An 18119-nucleotide genomic window follows, 5' to 3' on the forward strand; every position below is an offset into this window, starting at 1 on the left:
AGCTGCAGCTGAGCCGCCATAATAAGGCGCTCAGGCATTTAAAGAATTCCTTTCGAACGGGTACCCATTTACTTCACCTGGGTGGAGAGCGGCGATTGTAGATTAATGTCTTGCTGAAGGAAATCAGTGCCGCGGCTGGACTTGAACCACCGACAATGTGATCCACAGACTGGTGACATATCCAGTAGACCAGGCGCCTCTTTTCAAGCCTCTTGCTAACATCAATGTAGATGTGTCGTGGACGGGTGGATATGTCACTAATGTCCTTTGGCAAGACATTGATGTACATTTGCCACTCTCCACCCAGGTGTTAAACGAGTACCCAGTAGGATGAGACAGCTTAATGTGCTTAGATTAGGAGGTGTGCGCTTGTAAAATGACGCCCGGCTGGAATGCTCCCCAGGGAGTGGAAAATGTGCATACATTGTGAGCAGTTAAGCCTGAATCCGATGACCGGGGTAATAATATGTATGTCTGTAAAGCACTTTGAGAGGGCCTTTGAGAGGGCTATTATTATTATTATTATTATCTTACTGAAGCTCGGACTCAAACAACATGTACATGTACGAACCATGTGATCAATAGATTAGCGTATCGTGACACCTCTACATCCATGTAAATTCACATGTATTTGAATATCTACATTTATTGGGTTTTCAGTCAAACTCATTGTTAAAGTGTACCAACCACCAAAAGTATTTTGCTCTATTAATCAAGCATTCCATGCTGATATAAATGAAGTACATGTGTATATTCAAGCTTTGAGCCCAAATTTTTCTTAAAATAAAGTGATATTGCATGTTTGAATACACGCTCAATAGACCAGTTCACAGTTAGAACATGGCTGCAATGACCCTGAAGATCCACAGATCTTCAAAACATGAAGAGGTCCAACATTGTACATTTTGAAATAATCATAACTTTCATTCTGTCTCCGTGTATTTCACAATTTGTTCTGCAATGACCTTTATCTGCTCATGCTCAGACTGCAACCGTGAACCGGCTTATTGACATAAAAGGACTTGCGAGTAGACTAGTGATACATCTGTACGCGATCGCATAGAAAAAGGCACACACGGAACCTATAAAAGTAAGACTTAGGAACCCGAGGAACTCAAGTCTTACCTGTGTTCCATGCGCAGTGTTTCATGTTTCTCCATACTCTTTCGATGTTAAGCCATAGCATTCCAAGTAGTTTTTTTAATGTTGACTTTACAAATTCTACCTGTACACAAAATCATTTTGTCAGGTGATTGGTACAAATTAAACAGAAAATGACTATATGCTTCACTGGCAATCTCTGAAACAGAGCTGGACCATTGTCAATACAACTCTGGAGGTAATATTGCAGTAGTGTATTTACTCTCCATGGGAATGTCATGATTTAAGAGAAAACCTATGCCGGCTTTGTAACACATATCTTACATGTTATATTAAAGCATAATGCATAGAATCAGTACACAGCAGTCTCACACACACTACACTACTAGTCACCTCTGCAATGTAAACATTCTCTTTAAAGGTAATACAAAGTTTTGCTATGGGGTCATGAATTTGATTCAAATGAACACATTGGAAGCATATGTGGTCCTACAATATTCAGTGATCGTTGTTGCGGTTGAAATCGAGTCTAAAGTTATAAAATTGTAAATAATAAAGTCTTTATGTTGTATAGCTCCCTCTCAAGGTCCAGATATTAATTAAGCTGTAAAACAATGTTTGTTGACTAAAATTGACCGATTAGCTATTCCTGTTCGGAAATTATATATCACAGCTACATATTCTGAGATTTTCATGGTTGCAGCTACCATTGTACGGCCGTAGGCGCTATTTGAAATTCATCAAAATTTACCTGGTAAATTTTTATATTCAATTTTCTTGAAAGCAGAAGTGTTTTAGGGGATAAATTTTCTAGTGCTAATAACACATCCACAGGGGCATCCAAATATATCAAAATGGTAAAGAATCACTATCCACCCAATTTTTAAAATTTCCCAAAACTTTGTATTACCTTTAATAGAAACCACATCATCATTTTTTATTTTTTATTTTTTATTGTTGGTTACGAAATCACTTCCGACACAATTCAGATCGATACCTCATTTTTTAAAATTCACTTGGAAACAGAATATCTACTGGTAAAATCATAGGGTTAAACACTTTTTTTTCAGCCTTAATCATACTACTTTTGAAGCTTCTTTCCTGTACGTCTTACATAGGGTGTGGTCACGGACGTCACCCCAGCCCCCGTTGGGCTTTGGCAGCCGGGCCTTCAGGGGACGCGTCTTGGGACTCAAAATGAGCTTATCAGGGAAGAGACTCTCCTTGTTAGCAACCAATGTTGAGTCTATTCTATTGACGAGCTCATCAGCACTGCATTTTCCTTTGCCTTTATGGTGAATGCCACTGTTTGAAAAGACAAGGGGGTATACAGCCCATCATGGTGTTTAAATGAGAACGGAGAGTATGGAACTTAATAAATGTGACCACCAGCGTAGGAAGACTATTTCTCCCATTTTTATTAACGTAATTTCATTTTCAAGGAAGCCTGTACTAATGAAGACAACTCGCCTATAAGGACTACCTTTTTGCTTCGATCGACTGTATAACAGAGACAAATCAGATTACATTAGCGTTTTTTCAACCTTTACTCAATCACAACATACTTTTTTAATAAATACAAAATTGTGTATCATTCCAATCCCAAATTCCCCACAGAAGAATCCTTTGCATTACTCTGGCTCTTGTCAGGTCAATGTACACCTAGGCACTCTTCTGTAAATTTGCAAGGGGAGGGGGCTATGAGCCTCTTGTCCAAAAATCAACCATCCTGTTTCCAAATTTCACTGAGCAAAACAGGATGGCACTTTTGTTTGTGTAAACAAAATATTTTGTCTCAAAATACACATTCGGACACCCTGAATCATTAGTGATATGTTTCTAAATTTTGCGAGCAAGCAAGGAAAAAATACTCTTGTATCTTTAAATAGTTATTTCATCATCAAAACATACTAAATTCTATGTGGTCGCGAACCTCTCTGTCAAAATGGGAGGATGTTCGGGCATTCTTGATAGGGTTGAACTACAAACTCTTTCCCAATGATGTCTTCACTTCCTATAAATGGTTTGTGAAAAATACATTCTTAAATACTTTGATCAATACTAAACGCTTGAAAGCCCACAAGATCACAATGACATACCATTCTCCGATATGAAAGACTCTTGGAGATTTAAAGACCATGACCTGCAACGCGGAAGAGAGACACTTATGGCTCACGTAGTTCATCGTCCAGTCCCAGTTATAATCGTCATACGTGCAAAATTGCTGCAAAGGAAGAGCAGATGCAAAATTATCAAACTTGCAAAGCTTGTTATACAACATTTCTTAAAGGGATTGGGTAACTTTGTCTCAGATTCTGAATCAAAATCCTGGATTTAGCTCATGCTGCAATCATAATTATAAACCTTTAGGTAAGTCAGGAACCCCATGACATTTCCAAGCCGATCACCTGTCTGATTATCAAGATATCGATGATTGGAAATCAAAATTAAATTTTGCGTTTCCTAACGGTTTTCATGACACTACAGTCTATTGGGGAAATTGAGTATGGTAAAACCGGTCACTCAAAGATTTTTACTTTTTTTAGGTACTTCATGATAATTTTGAAGTGCAATTTTAACACGTAGGGCCATATTTCTCAGATTTAACATCGTTAAACGATGCCTTTAATACAGCGTTCAGACTAGGAAAATTATACACTTATTGTACAGCTACAACACACAATTCTCCTGTAGCTATACAATTAATTATGGTAGGCTGAACATGGGGTGAGTGTGAACAGAGTGTGTAATGAGTCTGAATCCAACCAATACAGACTGTTAAAGGGAAAGTCTACCATAACATCAAGTTGGTTTTAATAAAAGCAGAAAAATGAGAGAAACAAATAAGTTAAGTTTGAGCAAAATCCTATTGGAAAAAGGAAAGTAATGAATTTTTGAAGTTGTCATCAGTGAATAACAAATTGGCAACACTGCGACGTATCATGTGAGCTCCTCTCCAATTTGCTCTGTTCATAAAATGTTATAAACTTTCATTTTCTAAGTTATTTATGACAGAATACATTCGTTTCATACAGGGGTTGTATAAAAACATATTTACAATAATTATATTTAGGGTGAATGTATGATTGAAACATTTTTGTAAGGGAAAATATACTGGATTTAAAATTTATTTTTTTAGTACAGGGCAAATGGGAGGGGGAGATCCCAAGATACGTCAATTTGTGTTTGATTGATTGCACCTCAACAAAATCGCAAAATTTCTTATTTTTGTTGCTATAACCTTCATTGACCCGTTTCTCCCATTGTTCTGCTTCTTTGAAAATCAAATTAATCTCAGGTTAGACTTCCCCTTTAATGGTACCAATGTCTGCTTACCGGCACACAGGGCTGAAGTTCTTCCCATGTCTTTCTATCTAATGACATTCCCATGTTGTGCTTGGCAGAGTGCCAAACTAAAGAGTCCACCTAGGGGTAAGGTTGTTGAAAACATTAACAATCAATGTTGAAGGCTATCACTTTACAGGATATTGTATTTAAAGATAAACGTGAGTTTTGGTTAAAAAAAAAAAAAATGAATTCTCAAAGAATCAAACAAAACTCACACTGAATGTTCAAGATTGCAAATAAATGTCATTTGCCAAACAATTTTGGTAGAAAATGTATACTGGCTGAGTAATGAGCATAGAAAGATTAGGAAATCAAGGTTTGTGTACTTTCATAAACATCTTTCAGTGTACAGTGCTTGTTACTTTACCAAGACAGGGCCAAATTTATTATGATTTTCATGACTCCAGAACTTTGCAGTACACACCAATACTTACATGCTACATGATCAACTTTTTCTGATCCATTCCACACCTTATCTTTTACAATGCAATCGGATGACCATAACTGGTCTTTATCTTCAAATAGACATGGTATCACAAACGTTGTGGTGTCATTCTAAACAATAGAGGTACAACGTTAGTAAGTCTGCATTTACAGACTCTTAATTTTACAATTTACCACAATTCTTAAAGCCTTGAGCAGAACCTAGGTCTGCCAGTTTCTGGCTGGAGCAGCTTAAAGGTACTATGTCATATTTGGAGGCCAAAAAATGAAAAGGTTGAATTCCAACGGCATTTGAAAGGTCATACTAATTGAGAACTTCCTTTAAAAAGACAGGGATTGAATACATGTATGTCTTTTTGTGGGAAAATAACGACCATTAGTTGTCAAATCGACTTTAGTGGTTGCAATCACTTCAGTAAATAGTCTGATTTTCAGACCCTTGTACTGAATGGTCGTATGTTTTGTGCTGCGCAAATATTCAATCAGAAAAAAAAAAGAGAGATAGAGAGAAGACAATTCTCACCTTGTCATTCCTGTCTTTATAAACAAACGTTTTGTCATAGGATCCCAGGGTTAGTATGTCGCATTCTGGGCATTTTCTGTTAAAACAAAATTAAAGAAGAAGAACAGTGAGATGAATTCTAGCAATGTCTTGAAACTGCCAGTTGACAAAATGGGCCATGTCTAATCAAAAACTACTTGCCATGAATTACAAAATCATCAGAATTTGACATTAACAGAATCTGTAATGAGGCGAAAGGAGTTTGTAAGCTTGCGATTGATTGTACGACTTGCAATTTATCCTGTCCCTGCAACTTTTGACAGATGATCTTGAACTAGAATAAATGTTATACAAGAATAATAAATATAAATAGATGTATCTAAACCATGTTGCATTGCATGAAGAAAAAAATGGACAGGTAAAGTGAGTGTCAGATTCTAATTGCTGTGGATGGCATAAGCTTTAAAGCCCCACTGTACTACTTGTAGCTTCTTGCTCCTTCTATATAGAAAACAATGCCTAATTGGTGACCATTGGCACCCCATGATCCTCTTTTTCTTATGTTAATTGAGAGCTGAGTTGATGAGATAACCACCTGTCAGTGACCACCCTGGGTGGTCTAATCCCTCCTAGGCAAACTAGTACAGACTGCCTTTAATATATTTTGAGATCAAGACTGAGGAGCAAGTCAAGAGTTTGGCAATATATTAGATTAGCTTTACAATTTATTATGTTAACAAGTCAACTATGTCAGTATTCATTGCAGTTTATTATGGCTGATCAATGGAGGTGAGGATGAGGGTGAGGGTGAAACAGCCAATACTCACTCTTTCTTCAACTGGTACATCTTCTGTAGCATGGGATAGAAGTCTGGAGCCATGTAGTGATCTTCTTCAAGCAGGAGGACCAAGCCATTGTGGTTCTTGGTGGCTTCAAGTCCAGAAAACACATGCTGAAGCTTTAAAGAAACATTCAGACATTGTCGTTCATTACCGCAGATATTAAGAAATGTTATTGTATTGTTTGATCAAAAGATTAATCATGCTCCTGTGTTACACCTTTTTATTAAAAAACTAGTGTTTTTCGATCTTTTTTCCATTCACAGCACCCTTCTTGCATTACCGGTACCCCATTTCCAAATTCACCACAGAATATTGATTGCGCATCACTCTGAAAATGGCTTAGTGCCATGTCACATCTAGGGGCATTCGTTTCTATTTTTTGCGAGACCGCCATTTTTTTCCCGTTGGAGTTCTGCTCCTTTTATTTATGTGTGCTTTATATCTTTGTGACTATGCATTCATTGATTCTTTGTCATACAGATCACCATGTACAATGTCTTCACTAAACATAAATGGTTTATTCACTGTATTTTTCCTACATACTGAAATGTCCCACTATGACTTAATTTGGTAAGAATAACCAAGTAAAAAATTGCATTACGTGTTTGAAATAACTGGACATCATCCTAAATAATGGTACTTTTCAAAAAGGTGGCAGTTGTATGATATTCCTTTGATATTTTTTTGTCAAGTTCCATTGATGATATGTATCTATTTGTTATAGAATTGCTAAAACCTTGCTACACTACAAATAGAACTCTTAATATTGAAAAAATAATATGTACTTTTCCTTTACTACAGTGCCTAACATTTCCTTATATTTTGGAGGAGTTAGAGTTTAAAGCTCCTCTGCACTAGTTTGGCATGGAGGTATTAGACCTCCCTGTGAGGTCACTGGCAGGTGGTAAAGTCACCAAATCAGCTCTCAATTAACATAAGAAAAAGGGCATCATGGGGGATCAATGGGTACCGCTAAGCCATTGTTGGCTGTATAGAGGGCGCAAGTACCTATAGGTAGTGCAGTGGGGCTTTCAGACAATTTTTTAGACAATTTGACCACTTCCACAAACCTATCAATATGTTACATATAATATTACCTGCCAGGTGTTCATGGTGAATATACTGACACACCTACTATTTAGAGACAGAAAGGCATTGACTCTGTGTTAGAGTATATGAGTTAACATCCTTCTTGCTCCGAACAGACAAACTCTGCAAGAGTAACCCTTGTAATTTTAAACTCTTCATATTTGAAGAAAAAATATTAATATGAAATTCAGTTACCCTGTGTCAACACAGTTTTGGGATAGCCATACAATGAAATTGGGTGTGTGTACGCTTACTATAATCGATACGTCGTATAAAGAAACGTTGTATAACAAAACTAGTGTCTGGGCATCGTTTTGAACTAGAACTCGATAAAGAATCACAGAATGTTTTGTGTGTTGACTTACAGGTACGGTCGAACTAGAACGGTATAACTGGGCGGGGCTTAACGGGACTGCGCGCGAAAGGAGACCTGACCTCTCATTTCCGCTTCCGTTTCATGACCGTCTCGCAGCCAGCTGATTATAGCTATACATAGTAAATAAACAGCAAAAAACAACACACTGCGCACCCACACAACATTTTCGCCGAAGAGTTTCAGATACTTGTACTTGCGTGTGTGGATGCCCTGTTCGCTATACGATGATTCTTTATACAACGTTTCTTCTGTGTGGATGCCCTGTTCGCCTTACGATGATTCTTTATACAACGTTTCTTTATAGCGTTTCGGGATAATTTTGTTTGTGTGTGGACAAGCTATTACTCAATCCAACTGACCCAACACGTCGTTGTCTATGCTACATTCAGTGTATTCTGTACAATACTTCATCATGAAGCAGACACAGACTTGTACAAAAACTATTTATTTGCTCTGTCCTTCACTCTGAAAGGAAGTTGGTTTGCCAATGGATCCGTCAGCACTTCATAAAACAATGCTTGCATACATGTACATTACATGTACATGTACTAAACATATGTGCATTTATATATTTCAAGAGTTCAAGATTTTCAAATTCATTAATTTTTCCAACAAAACATTACAAATCAATTATAAGCATTTAAAACAAATTTAAGAAATACATGTTGGAAACAGAGGGGTCCACTAAAAAGCAATGCTTGTACAAGTGTGAACACCTCAAATGAAACTTAGGAATAATGAGTAATTACATTAACTAATCTGTAACTACAAAAGGAAATATATATACAGTACACATGAGTATTGACACTGTCAGTATGATTTTTATCTATCTATTTATTTATTTATTTTTAATCTTTTGTCAGGGTAGCCCATTCACCAATAAGTAGTGGTCTTCCATAGGGCCCTGAATAAACATGAACATATTGACATCAAAAAGCATAACGTTTATAAATACAAATAAAATTCCACTTCTTTAATAGCTTTCCAGGAAACTACAATGGGAATCAGTCAAATGGATGCTTTCGACATGCCCTACTGATTTAACATATTGTTGACGGGACCGGGTGGCTCCACTTTTAAAGGTACTACATGTATGTCCCTTTTGCAGCCAACCTCAAATGCTGTAGAACTTTGAAGGAATTATGAATATGTCATGTATGTCCTATCTGTGAAATGTTAACGTTAGCAGTGTCCTCATATTCAAATTATGCAAGGAAACCCATTTACTCGCTATACTTCACTGTCAGACACTATTGAGTGACTGACTGGCTTTTTTCTTCTTTGGTAATAACATACATGAACAGAGTTGTAAAGGGTACATGAGCATTTGTCTACATCAATAACCCACTTCTTGTAATGGCCAAAATTAAACTGATTAAATCTTTGCGCAGCATAAAACGTATGACCATTCGGTACAATTGTCTGAAAATCAAGACTATTACTTTTGGGCTCTATAGCCCTAAAGTCGATATGACAACTAATAGTCGTTATTTTCCCACTTGAAGACATTTTCAAGCCCCACCTTTTTTAGGGAAGTTCTAAATTAGTATTATCTTTCAAATGCAGTTGGAATTTAAATTTTTATTTTTTTGGCCTGCAAATGGGACATAGTACCTTTAAGTCTATGGGAATGAGAGAATTCAGTAGTTAACAGATTTAAAGGGATCCGGTAACTTTGTCTCAGATTCTGAAACAAAATTCTGGATTTAGCTCATGATGCAATGATAATTATAAACCTTTAGGTCAGTCAGGAACCCCATGACTTTTACAAGCCGATCGCCTGTCTGATTATCAAGATATTTATGATTGGAATTACAAATTTTGAAAACCGTTCGCCTGACGGTTTTCATAACACTACAGTCTATCGGGGAAAACGAGTATGGTAAAACCGGTCACTCAAAGATTTTTACTTTTTTGAGGCACTTCTTGATCATTTTGAAGCGCAATTTTTTTAGGGCTTCAATATAACACCATATCACAGACACTGATAACACGTAGGGCTGTGTATCTCAGATTTAACATTGTTAAACGATCCCTTTAAGAGTGGATTGTATTGACATATACTGAACATGTACTTGTGGAGATAGCCCGCACCGGTGCAGCAGCGTCAACTGTTTGTACAGTGTGCATGTGAGATTCTCAGTAATGAACTTACCTTCCAGAACCAATGGTGTTTAGTCATCACATATCTCACTTCTCTATAGTGACCATAGCTGTCTGGATGCTCCCAGTTATTGCAATTGATTTTTTGTGCTCTGAAAAAAAAAAGAAAAAAAAAAAACATAATTGCATGATGAACACATATTGGGAGCATAACTGAAAAGTACCTGGAAACTTGAAACAGAGACAAATATTGATTAAAGACTAGGTGAGAGAAAAATTTCAAGAAAAACAAAGGCATTACAAACACATATTGTGAGCATTACTGAAAAGTACCTGGAAACTAAAAACAGAGAATAATATTGATTAAAGACTACATGTAGGTGAGATAGAATTTCAAGAAAAAAGTAAAAACAGATGACAAAATATTCTGTGAAAGCAAAACAAATGTCAGCTTCAGTTCATGAACAACACAAACCTGACACCTACATTGTATTTGTAAATCGCTGCCCTTGGGCCCCGTGTGAAAGGATCGCAACTGGGATTTCAATTTTCTTGGCAAGGACTGCAGAGTCATAACCGTGCATCATGTATTTATTGTATGCTGAATCAGTTTTCATGACTGAAGCCATGCTTCCAGAATTACATTTCTCAATCACTCAGGAATGGAATATGTACCCAGGTATTGGCATTTAAAGCACTTCAAAGACACTATTCAGAACTTTTGTTATTAAGAAAAATCAATGAGACATTTTAGGGGAGCATTGTCAAAACTTGTAAAGTTTGTCATTATCATAAATTATGCGAAATATGCAAATGATATGCACAATTTAAATTCAGTTCATAAAACCATGAAATCATAACTTTCCCATGTCTTGCCATGTCAAAGTACACCTAATTCATGAATGCAAATCTTCAATTTCCCACTGGTAAAGTTAGGTATGTTGCAAGAGTCAGAAATTCAATAAGCTTTACTTAATTATGTCTCTAGATAAAACTATTAAAAGCATATTTGTTTAAAGGTTATCTTGTTAAGGATTCACCGATACCTTTTAAAGCAGAAAACATTGTGACTCCCAAGGTGGACAAAAAGAACTTTCATTGACACAGAGGGCTCTCTTCCTCCACCCCCCCCCAAAAAAAAAAAAAAATGTGTAAAAAACTCATTGGCAGAGCTGCCAACCTAGTGCGACCGAAAAAAGGAACCATGATGGCAAAAAAAGGAACCATGATGGCAAAAAAAGGAATTCATTAAAACGAAACTTACAACCACGCGCGACACACTTCCAATGCAGAAATGTCCATTTTTGGTCCATATTAGGACCTACAAAATAAATATTTTTCTCTTCCAGTATGTTTTAACCTTAGTTTTTCTATTGAATTTGAGACCCAATCAAAATGTTATGGCAGTGGTTTGAAGTGCCGTATGTAAAAACAAAACAAAAAAATTAAAAAACCGTATTTTATGAAGAAAAAATGTACTACCGTAATTTGGAGTAAAAAACAGAATGATTCCGGGAAAAACGTGATGGTTGGCAGCTCTGCATAGGTAGTCAAAAATTCCATGACAAACATAGCAATACCAGTGCTCTTCGGGCAGTAAGTTGGAACATTTGTACAAAGAAAGAGTGTATAAATGGGAGAAAATAAATCAGAAAAGCTATTTTCCACAGTCCATGCAATCCTAATCATGTGTGACATTACAACTAAATGGATATGTCAGGATCACAAACAAGCTCGTCTGCTCAATGAGTATGTATGCAAAATAATTAACCTTTCATTTGTACTTGAAATTGTACATCCATGTACGTGTACATGTACAGTACATGTACATCTTAAAAAAGTAAAGTTTAGTGAATATTTTCCACATGTCACACATCCTTACTTGTCCCGAGTGATATCCCTAGGACAATCGTTGGGATCCGGGCCAGGGAACTCGTTCTGGTAGACTTGCAATGAATATGGATAAAATATCTGCATCACCTGTAAATTGAAGCAAACAGAAAGTGATTAAAACAGACAGTGATTTACAAGCAGAATATTCCTCTTCTCACATTACCCACTGTAGTCTGTGTATGGGCATACTGTCATTTAATGATTTTAGTCCAATGCCAGCTGGTCCTATTTCCATGGACATCTGTGTTCCTTTTCTCACATAACCCACTACCTGTGTATGAGCATACTGTCATTTAGTGATTTTAGTCCAATGCCAGCTGATCCTATTTCCATGGACATATGTTCCTTTTCTCACATAACCCACTATCTGTGTATGAGCAAATTGTCATTTAGTGATTTAAGTCCAATGCCAGCAGGGGGTATTTCATAAAGCTGTTCCTAAAGTTACGCATGACTTTAGGAACAACTTGAATATGAAGTGCCAGATAGAATGCCCCCAGTTTTTCCTGATGTTTTAACAAAATGTGACTCTATTTCCAATAACCTCAATTAAGCTATGGCAAAAAATATACTTTGCATTAAAAATATTTGTTATACTAAGAATGCTAATCTACATCTGCACAGTTCAACTTTAGTTGATGCAGTTAAAAATGATTGAGCATCCTATTTGGCTTTTCATATTTAAGTCATTCGCTTAGTCATGCATAACTTTACGAACAACTTTATGAAACACCCCCCTGGTCCTATTCCCATACAATTTATGTAGATATCTCAATGGAAATTGGAAATGTGTCTTTTTAGTAACCCACATTATAACTAGTGCTGTAAGTTAATAAAACCCATTCACACTCACTCCGAGTTCTATACAATTGATACATGTACAGGTGTAATAATAACAATTATGATGAATGACTGTCTTTGTATTCATGACAAAAGGGTATATTCGTACTCTCCTTGAAAATATGGTCTGTGGTACATGTACATGTATTCCAAAAGGACATCAATATTGTAAAATTATTTATGATATTACTTCTGAATAACTTTTCCAGTTTTCCTGACTGAACCTTGATGCCCTGTTGTGCAATAGTAATTTAAAGCAGACATTTTTTCCCTATTGTTTTGATTTTATCAATAAATTTTAACAATTAGAACTGCTTTTTAAGACTCTGTTTAGTCATTTAAAAATTGGTTAACCATTTTGAATCGGCCCCTGGAGCATTATTTTCTGTTTGTCAACTCCAGAGCTGAAATGAAAGGCACACTACAGACCAGAACCTTCATCATCTAAATGTAGGACTTAGTAAACAATGATCAATGCATATGATGGAGCAAGAACATTTTCATTGGCTCTATAATCAGGATTTAGGACTACTTTGTGTGGTGAAAATATCATATCATATCAATCATGAATTCAATTCTTTGACACAGGTCTGCTCTTGCTTTGCTTTAATTACTGTGTTAACTATTGCCCTGAATTTGTGTTTATTACACAACATTAGATCTTTTGTCAATTGTGCTTAATCATGTTAAACCTTGTTTATTTACTCTTAATGTCTAGAACTTTTATAAATTCATTAGTAAATGTTAATCTGTATAATGTTACACTGGTCAGTGAAAATCAAATATCCAGAAATAGACAATAAATACTAAATAAAAGAATTACAAAATAAGGATTGTCTGTACTCTCAATTGATAAACAAGAATGGAAAAAACTAATGTATTTACCCGACAGAAAGTGATTTGTCTGATCACCCTGTTGATATCTTCTGAGTAGTAATCATGACTGAAGATAAGTAAAGCATCGCTAATACCATCAGCCTTCCCTAATGATTGAATCAGGTACTCAAGATACTCCAGCCTGTCATGGACCATCACAAGGATCACGATACTGTCCGGCGATCGGTCAGCAAAGCGGTCTTGGTTATACACCTTCTGCTCGTGGTTGATGGTCAGAATGGACTGCTTCAGCTTTTCGCGCGACAACGTAAGACTATCCACGATAGGTTCTTGATTTCTCTCATTGTGAATGTTAAGAGAATCGTTACTCAGCTCGTGGCCAGAGTTATCTGTCTGCATGAACGTGAGCTTGTTCCCAGGCACAACTTTATAAAGGTCATTGTTCTCATCAACTCCGTTATCTGCTTGTGGGTCCTTCGCCCTGGGTTGTTTTGCATGCTGGATTATATTCTCCTCCATACCGCTGTCATCGTTTCCACTTAATAAAGATGATATGATCCACAAGGAGGATATCCCTACACATGCAAGAAGCAACCTCTTGATAGTTCTATACGCCCTCATTGTGTTTGCAAGTTGTCTCCTCCTCTATGAAGGCAGTCACACGTTGTGCAATTAGTATCCTGTCAGAGTCAGGCAGATACATACATGTACTGATGTCTCAACATTGAATTTTCCCAGCTGAGTGGTTCGCAGCTGGCTGGAAAATGAAGATACAAAAGGAAAAACTGAGTACAGTAAAGCAGGAAGAAAGATCAGAGGGGTAAAAAGGAAAAAATGTATTTCCAAGACTTTTTTTTTTACTTAATTAGAATCTCTAGGGTTCTTACCAAGTTAACAAACAACAGGAACATCGCTATGTTTGGTAGGTTGACCCGGTAATATACCGGCCGGGTCATGTCTACCGTAATGAGGATCTGAGACATTAGGGTAGATAACTTCACACAGGCGCACGCCCCCCACGCAACCCACCATCGGTATGCACTTGTATTGTGCAGCGGTTTGCCATGAAACCTGTGAAAAAGTACTAATATCATTGTTTTTCCGAAAAATACTAAAAAAAAAACAAGAAAATGGACACGAAACAGATAATATAAACACAACAACTTATTACGAAAACGCCATTACGAACGTGTAGCTTGCGCACAGTTTTTCCTTCATAATCATTTTGCCTTCGGCGTAGACTAGAACTAGAAGAGATGAGATTTAGATGACAACATGCGCAGCGAGTTAAAATATGTCTTGCAAGATTTTCAACATGGATTTCGATTTTGACCCATAATTTCCTAAAAAGGGACCATTAAACAGATTATTTCTGTCAAGTTGGTAAGTGGAACCGATTTATTATAGCCTAGGCCTAATTTACAATATAACATGCACGAGGTAAAATGACATTTGTGGGGATTTTCAGGGCATAAAAATATGGCCATAAATGGCCATGGTGTTAGCAAGGGAATGCGTATAGTCGGCTTCCGTCTCTAAAGAGAGAGCTGACCCTACCCCAATAAGAGGCTAATTAACGAACGAAAGAGACAGAAAATTCGGTCTAACAGTTAGATCTAGACTAGGCCGAAAGCTTCAGTCTCTCTAATCGTCGGTTGTTCCACTGAGACTACGTCTGGCTCCACTAGACCTCTGATTATAGAGACTGAAGTATGTCCCATCGGGACTGTACAGAACAAATGGTTCGGTTTGACCGGACCGCGATGAATGAGATATGCAACGAGATTTTCACTCTTTACATCCTCATAACTGCTGCAATTATAATAAAAATTAAAAATAACATATATATAGCTTAGTTATTTGACTTACGATAGCTTGCTCATTTAGATCCTAAATTAATGATTAATCCGAGAAAGTCTTGTCGTCAACATTATCCGTCTTGGTTTTAGTTGATGAATATTCATTTTTTCTTTTCGAACGTCCAATAGCTACCGTAGTTACGTACGAGTCAGCCCGGCTTGACCAACGAACTCCCACGAAACGAGTGCTCTGATTGGCCATTGGCTATGTTTTGGTAGGAATTGACCCGGAAATATATATCGGCCGCCGGGTCATATAGCTCTATGTTCGAGTGCATGAACGTGCATGAACGTACTGTTTCACACTTCAAAGATACAAATTGGATAATTCATATAAGTAAGTCCGAAAATTTCACATTCTATGATAGGTTAGCAAATTTTGAAAACTGTAATTAGGAGATATATAGACTAGACCGACCTAATTTACATCTGATTTAGAAATCAGAAAATTAGATCTAAATAAAGAAAATCGGGAAGAAAATGTCGTGAACGAAAAGATGTTCATAGCCACCCCCACGGTACGAGATCTTTGGGTTACCATCTGTATTGGGGAATGACAACAAATGTCAGTTTTATTAAAGAAATGACCCAAATCAGATGGTTATTGCTGTCTAGATCGAGTAGTGGCTCCGGTCTGCGGCCGATCGGCGGGAACTGCCGATTCTATTTTTATTGGAATACTCACAGAATACTTCAATACCCTCAATAAAGAGTCCATATACTTACTTATTAAATAGAAGTCACAAATAACCTAACTGACCCACAGCGTGGTCAGCATTGACCACGTTTCGAAATGCTTTGAGTTCCCCGGTTTGCGGGCACGCATTACCGGTTTGCGGCACGCGTACGTCACAAAGCTTTATGCGCTACGTCACGATGAAAGCATGTACCAAATTACTATGGGTAACCCAAATTCTCATGTTTATCTGTTGCTACGGTAAATTTGTCAAGTTTTAAACAATTTCACCTTTTCCTCGAATGGATCATCCCATCCGGGGGTAAGTACTACTAGAAATTATCGGGTCATAGCGGGTACACACATCAGCACACATACCATCATACACGATCCCGCATGTTATGTGTGTATTAACACCCCCCGCCGCAAACCAGAAAAAACACGTAATTACGTGCCGGTTTGCGGCCACCCCATGCAACTGGCCATGCGGTGGCACAATCAAAATATCTGCGATAGGAGACAGACCACAGCCATCATACTTCCACAAAAACATCAAATTTCACCTCCAATCGGACAAATATCGGACAAATAGAGCTACAATATTGATCTAGTCATGCCTCGATCTCTTAACTTAAAAGTTAGCACCTGCTGGAATTTTCATCGGCGACTGCTGCCGTAGATTTCCGACATTGCTGACGGATACTCCGTACTGACAGGAGCACCTGCTACGGACGTTTTCGGCAAAGCAGAACTTACCGTGGAATCCACGGTAGGTTTCAATGATTATTATCGAGTCATATTCATTTTATTTTTAAAACAAATACCCCTGGCCGCAAACCGGGCGATGCCGCAAACCGGAGACTCTACTCAACTAGCTCGGCTTTACCTGAACCAAATTTAAAAAAATCAAAGTTTGTGTTGATAATAGAAGGACTGCTTCAACTCAACTTCAAGTTTAAACATGGGTGTTCAAATAAATTTTACCTAAACTATGCCTGTACTCATGCCTGACTCATGGTACTAGGCCCGTTTCGAATACACACGTCACCCGTCCGATAAGTTCATTACACGTCGCGCCTAGACCTATAGGCTACATGTAGCTATGTGTGGGTGTGCAAGAATCTCTAGCTAGGCTAGGCCTAGGGTACAGGCGCAGGCTCGGGGCGCGGCGGCCGACTTCGGCATTACACTCAGTGAACCGCTAGGCGCTAGTCATAGTGTCGCTACGTACAAAGTGCAAGTGACTGATCTGACTTAGTAATACACTGTAATTGTAAAAATACAGATACAAGATCATGAGTATCCAGAAAATATTGGCTTACCCAAGATATTATGATGAAGGAAAGTAAATTAGGCCTATGCACTTGGTACAACATCGATGCGCCTTAGAAGTACATGTAGGTGCATGAAGCTAGATTTCACCGAATAGTGAAGAGTACCGTATACGCGTATACCCCGTCCCGAATTAATACACGAGAACCATGCGAGCAAATAACGCAATGATCGAATGTATGCTCTCGTCACAAGATCAAGACGTTTCTTTATTTTTTAAAATATTACTTTTGCTTCTTTTGTTTCGATGTAGGTCTATATAGCATGATCGTAATACAATCTGTTTTAATAAAACATTTTGATTCATTACTAATACCAGCACCAACGAAGAGGACATATGAGGTTGTATAAAGGACTTTAATAATATTAAATAAGATGATAAGTTTTCACGAAACCTATGGCTTCCGCAACTTTTCGCAATCCCGCAATCTGTTTTATCTTGTTAACCTTGCATGGGGGTTGCAAGGTCATAATATGCACTTTCCCCAGGATTAATGGGAGTCTTCCTGACAGTTTAATCCTTCACTAAAATTTCCCAAAGTCCAACATTTAAAGTAACTTGCATTTTAAGGTAATTAAGGCAAGGGAATTTTACACTTTTGAAATCCATGTTTATGGTGCCATTTACTGGAAATAAAGGTTTCCAACATATTTTTCGAATTCTTCATCCATACTCTTGATCGGACTTTGAAAAGATGGAAAAATAAAGTATCACGTGTTGAGTGCTTACATTGCGAACTTTTCGAGTCTGTTTTCTTCAAGCTAGATTAAAGATCTTTGCTCAAAGGGAGATGGGGATCACTGAACTTTTCACTACTGAAAGAATATGATAGATCGAGTTCAGGAGGGGGGGGGGGGGGGATCAGCTGTTACTTCC

General features: G+C 37.4%; 1 protein-coding gene across 1 annotated transcript; it reads right to left on the minus strand.

Moving 5' to 3' along the window:
- Positions 1-2034: 2034 nt before the first annotated feature.
- Positions 2035-17373, minus strand: LOC593053 (alpha-1,6-mannosyl-glycoprotein 2-beta-N-acetylglucosaminyltransferase). Its single transcript, XM_792549.5, has 9 exons — positions 17233-17373; positions 13424-14132; positions 11688-11785; positions 9858-9957; positions 6223-6353; positions 5417-5492; positions 4438-4527; positions 3201-3325; positions 2035-2406 (listed from the first exon to the last, which is right to left on the minus strand). The coding sequence occupies exons 2-9, from the start codon at positions 13994-13996 to the stop codon at positions 2178-2180; spliced, it is 1422 nt and encodes a 473-aa protein (XP_797642.1). The 5' UTR covers positions 13997-14132; positions 17233-17373; the 3' UTR covers positions 2035-2177.
- Between the last annotated feature and the right edge of the window lie 746 nt (positions 17374-18119).

The sequence above is a fragment of the Strongylocentrotus purpuratus genome, unplaced genomic scaffold (genome assembly GCF_000002235.5).
Source record: "Strongylocentrotus purpuratus isolate Spur 01 unplaced genomic scaffold, Spur_5.0 spur5_scaffold_15, whole genome shotgun sequence".
Classification (NCBI taxonomy): domain Eukaryota; kingdom Metazoa; phylum Echinodermata; class Echinoidea; order Camarodonta; family Strongylocentrotidae; genus Strongylocentrotus; species Strongylocentrotus purpuratus.

Excerpts from the sequence above, each read along its gene's own strand:
- LOC593053 (XM_792549.5), bottom strand. The coding sequence starts at position 13,996 with ATGAGGGCGTATAGAACTATCAAGAGGTTGCTTCTTGCATGTGTAGGG. Across the intron at positions 9,958-11,687 it reads AGGGATATCACTCGGGACAA|AGCACAAAAAATCAATTGCA; the intron begins GTAAGGATGTGT and ends TTTTTTTTTCAG. Across the intron at positions 6,354-9,857 it reads AACACCATTGGTTCTGGAAG|CTTCAGCATGTGTTTTCTGG; the intron begins GTAAGTTCATTA and ends GTTTCTTTAAAG.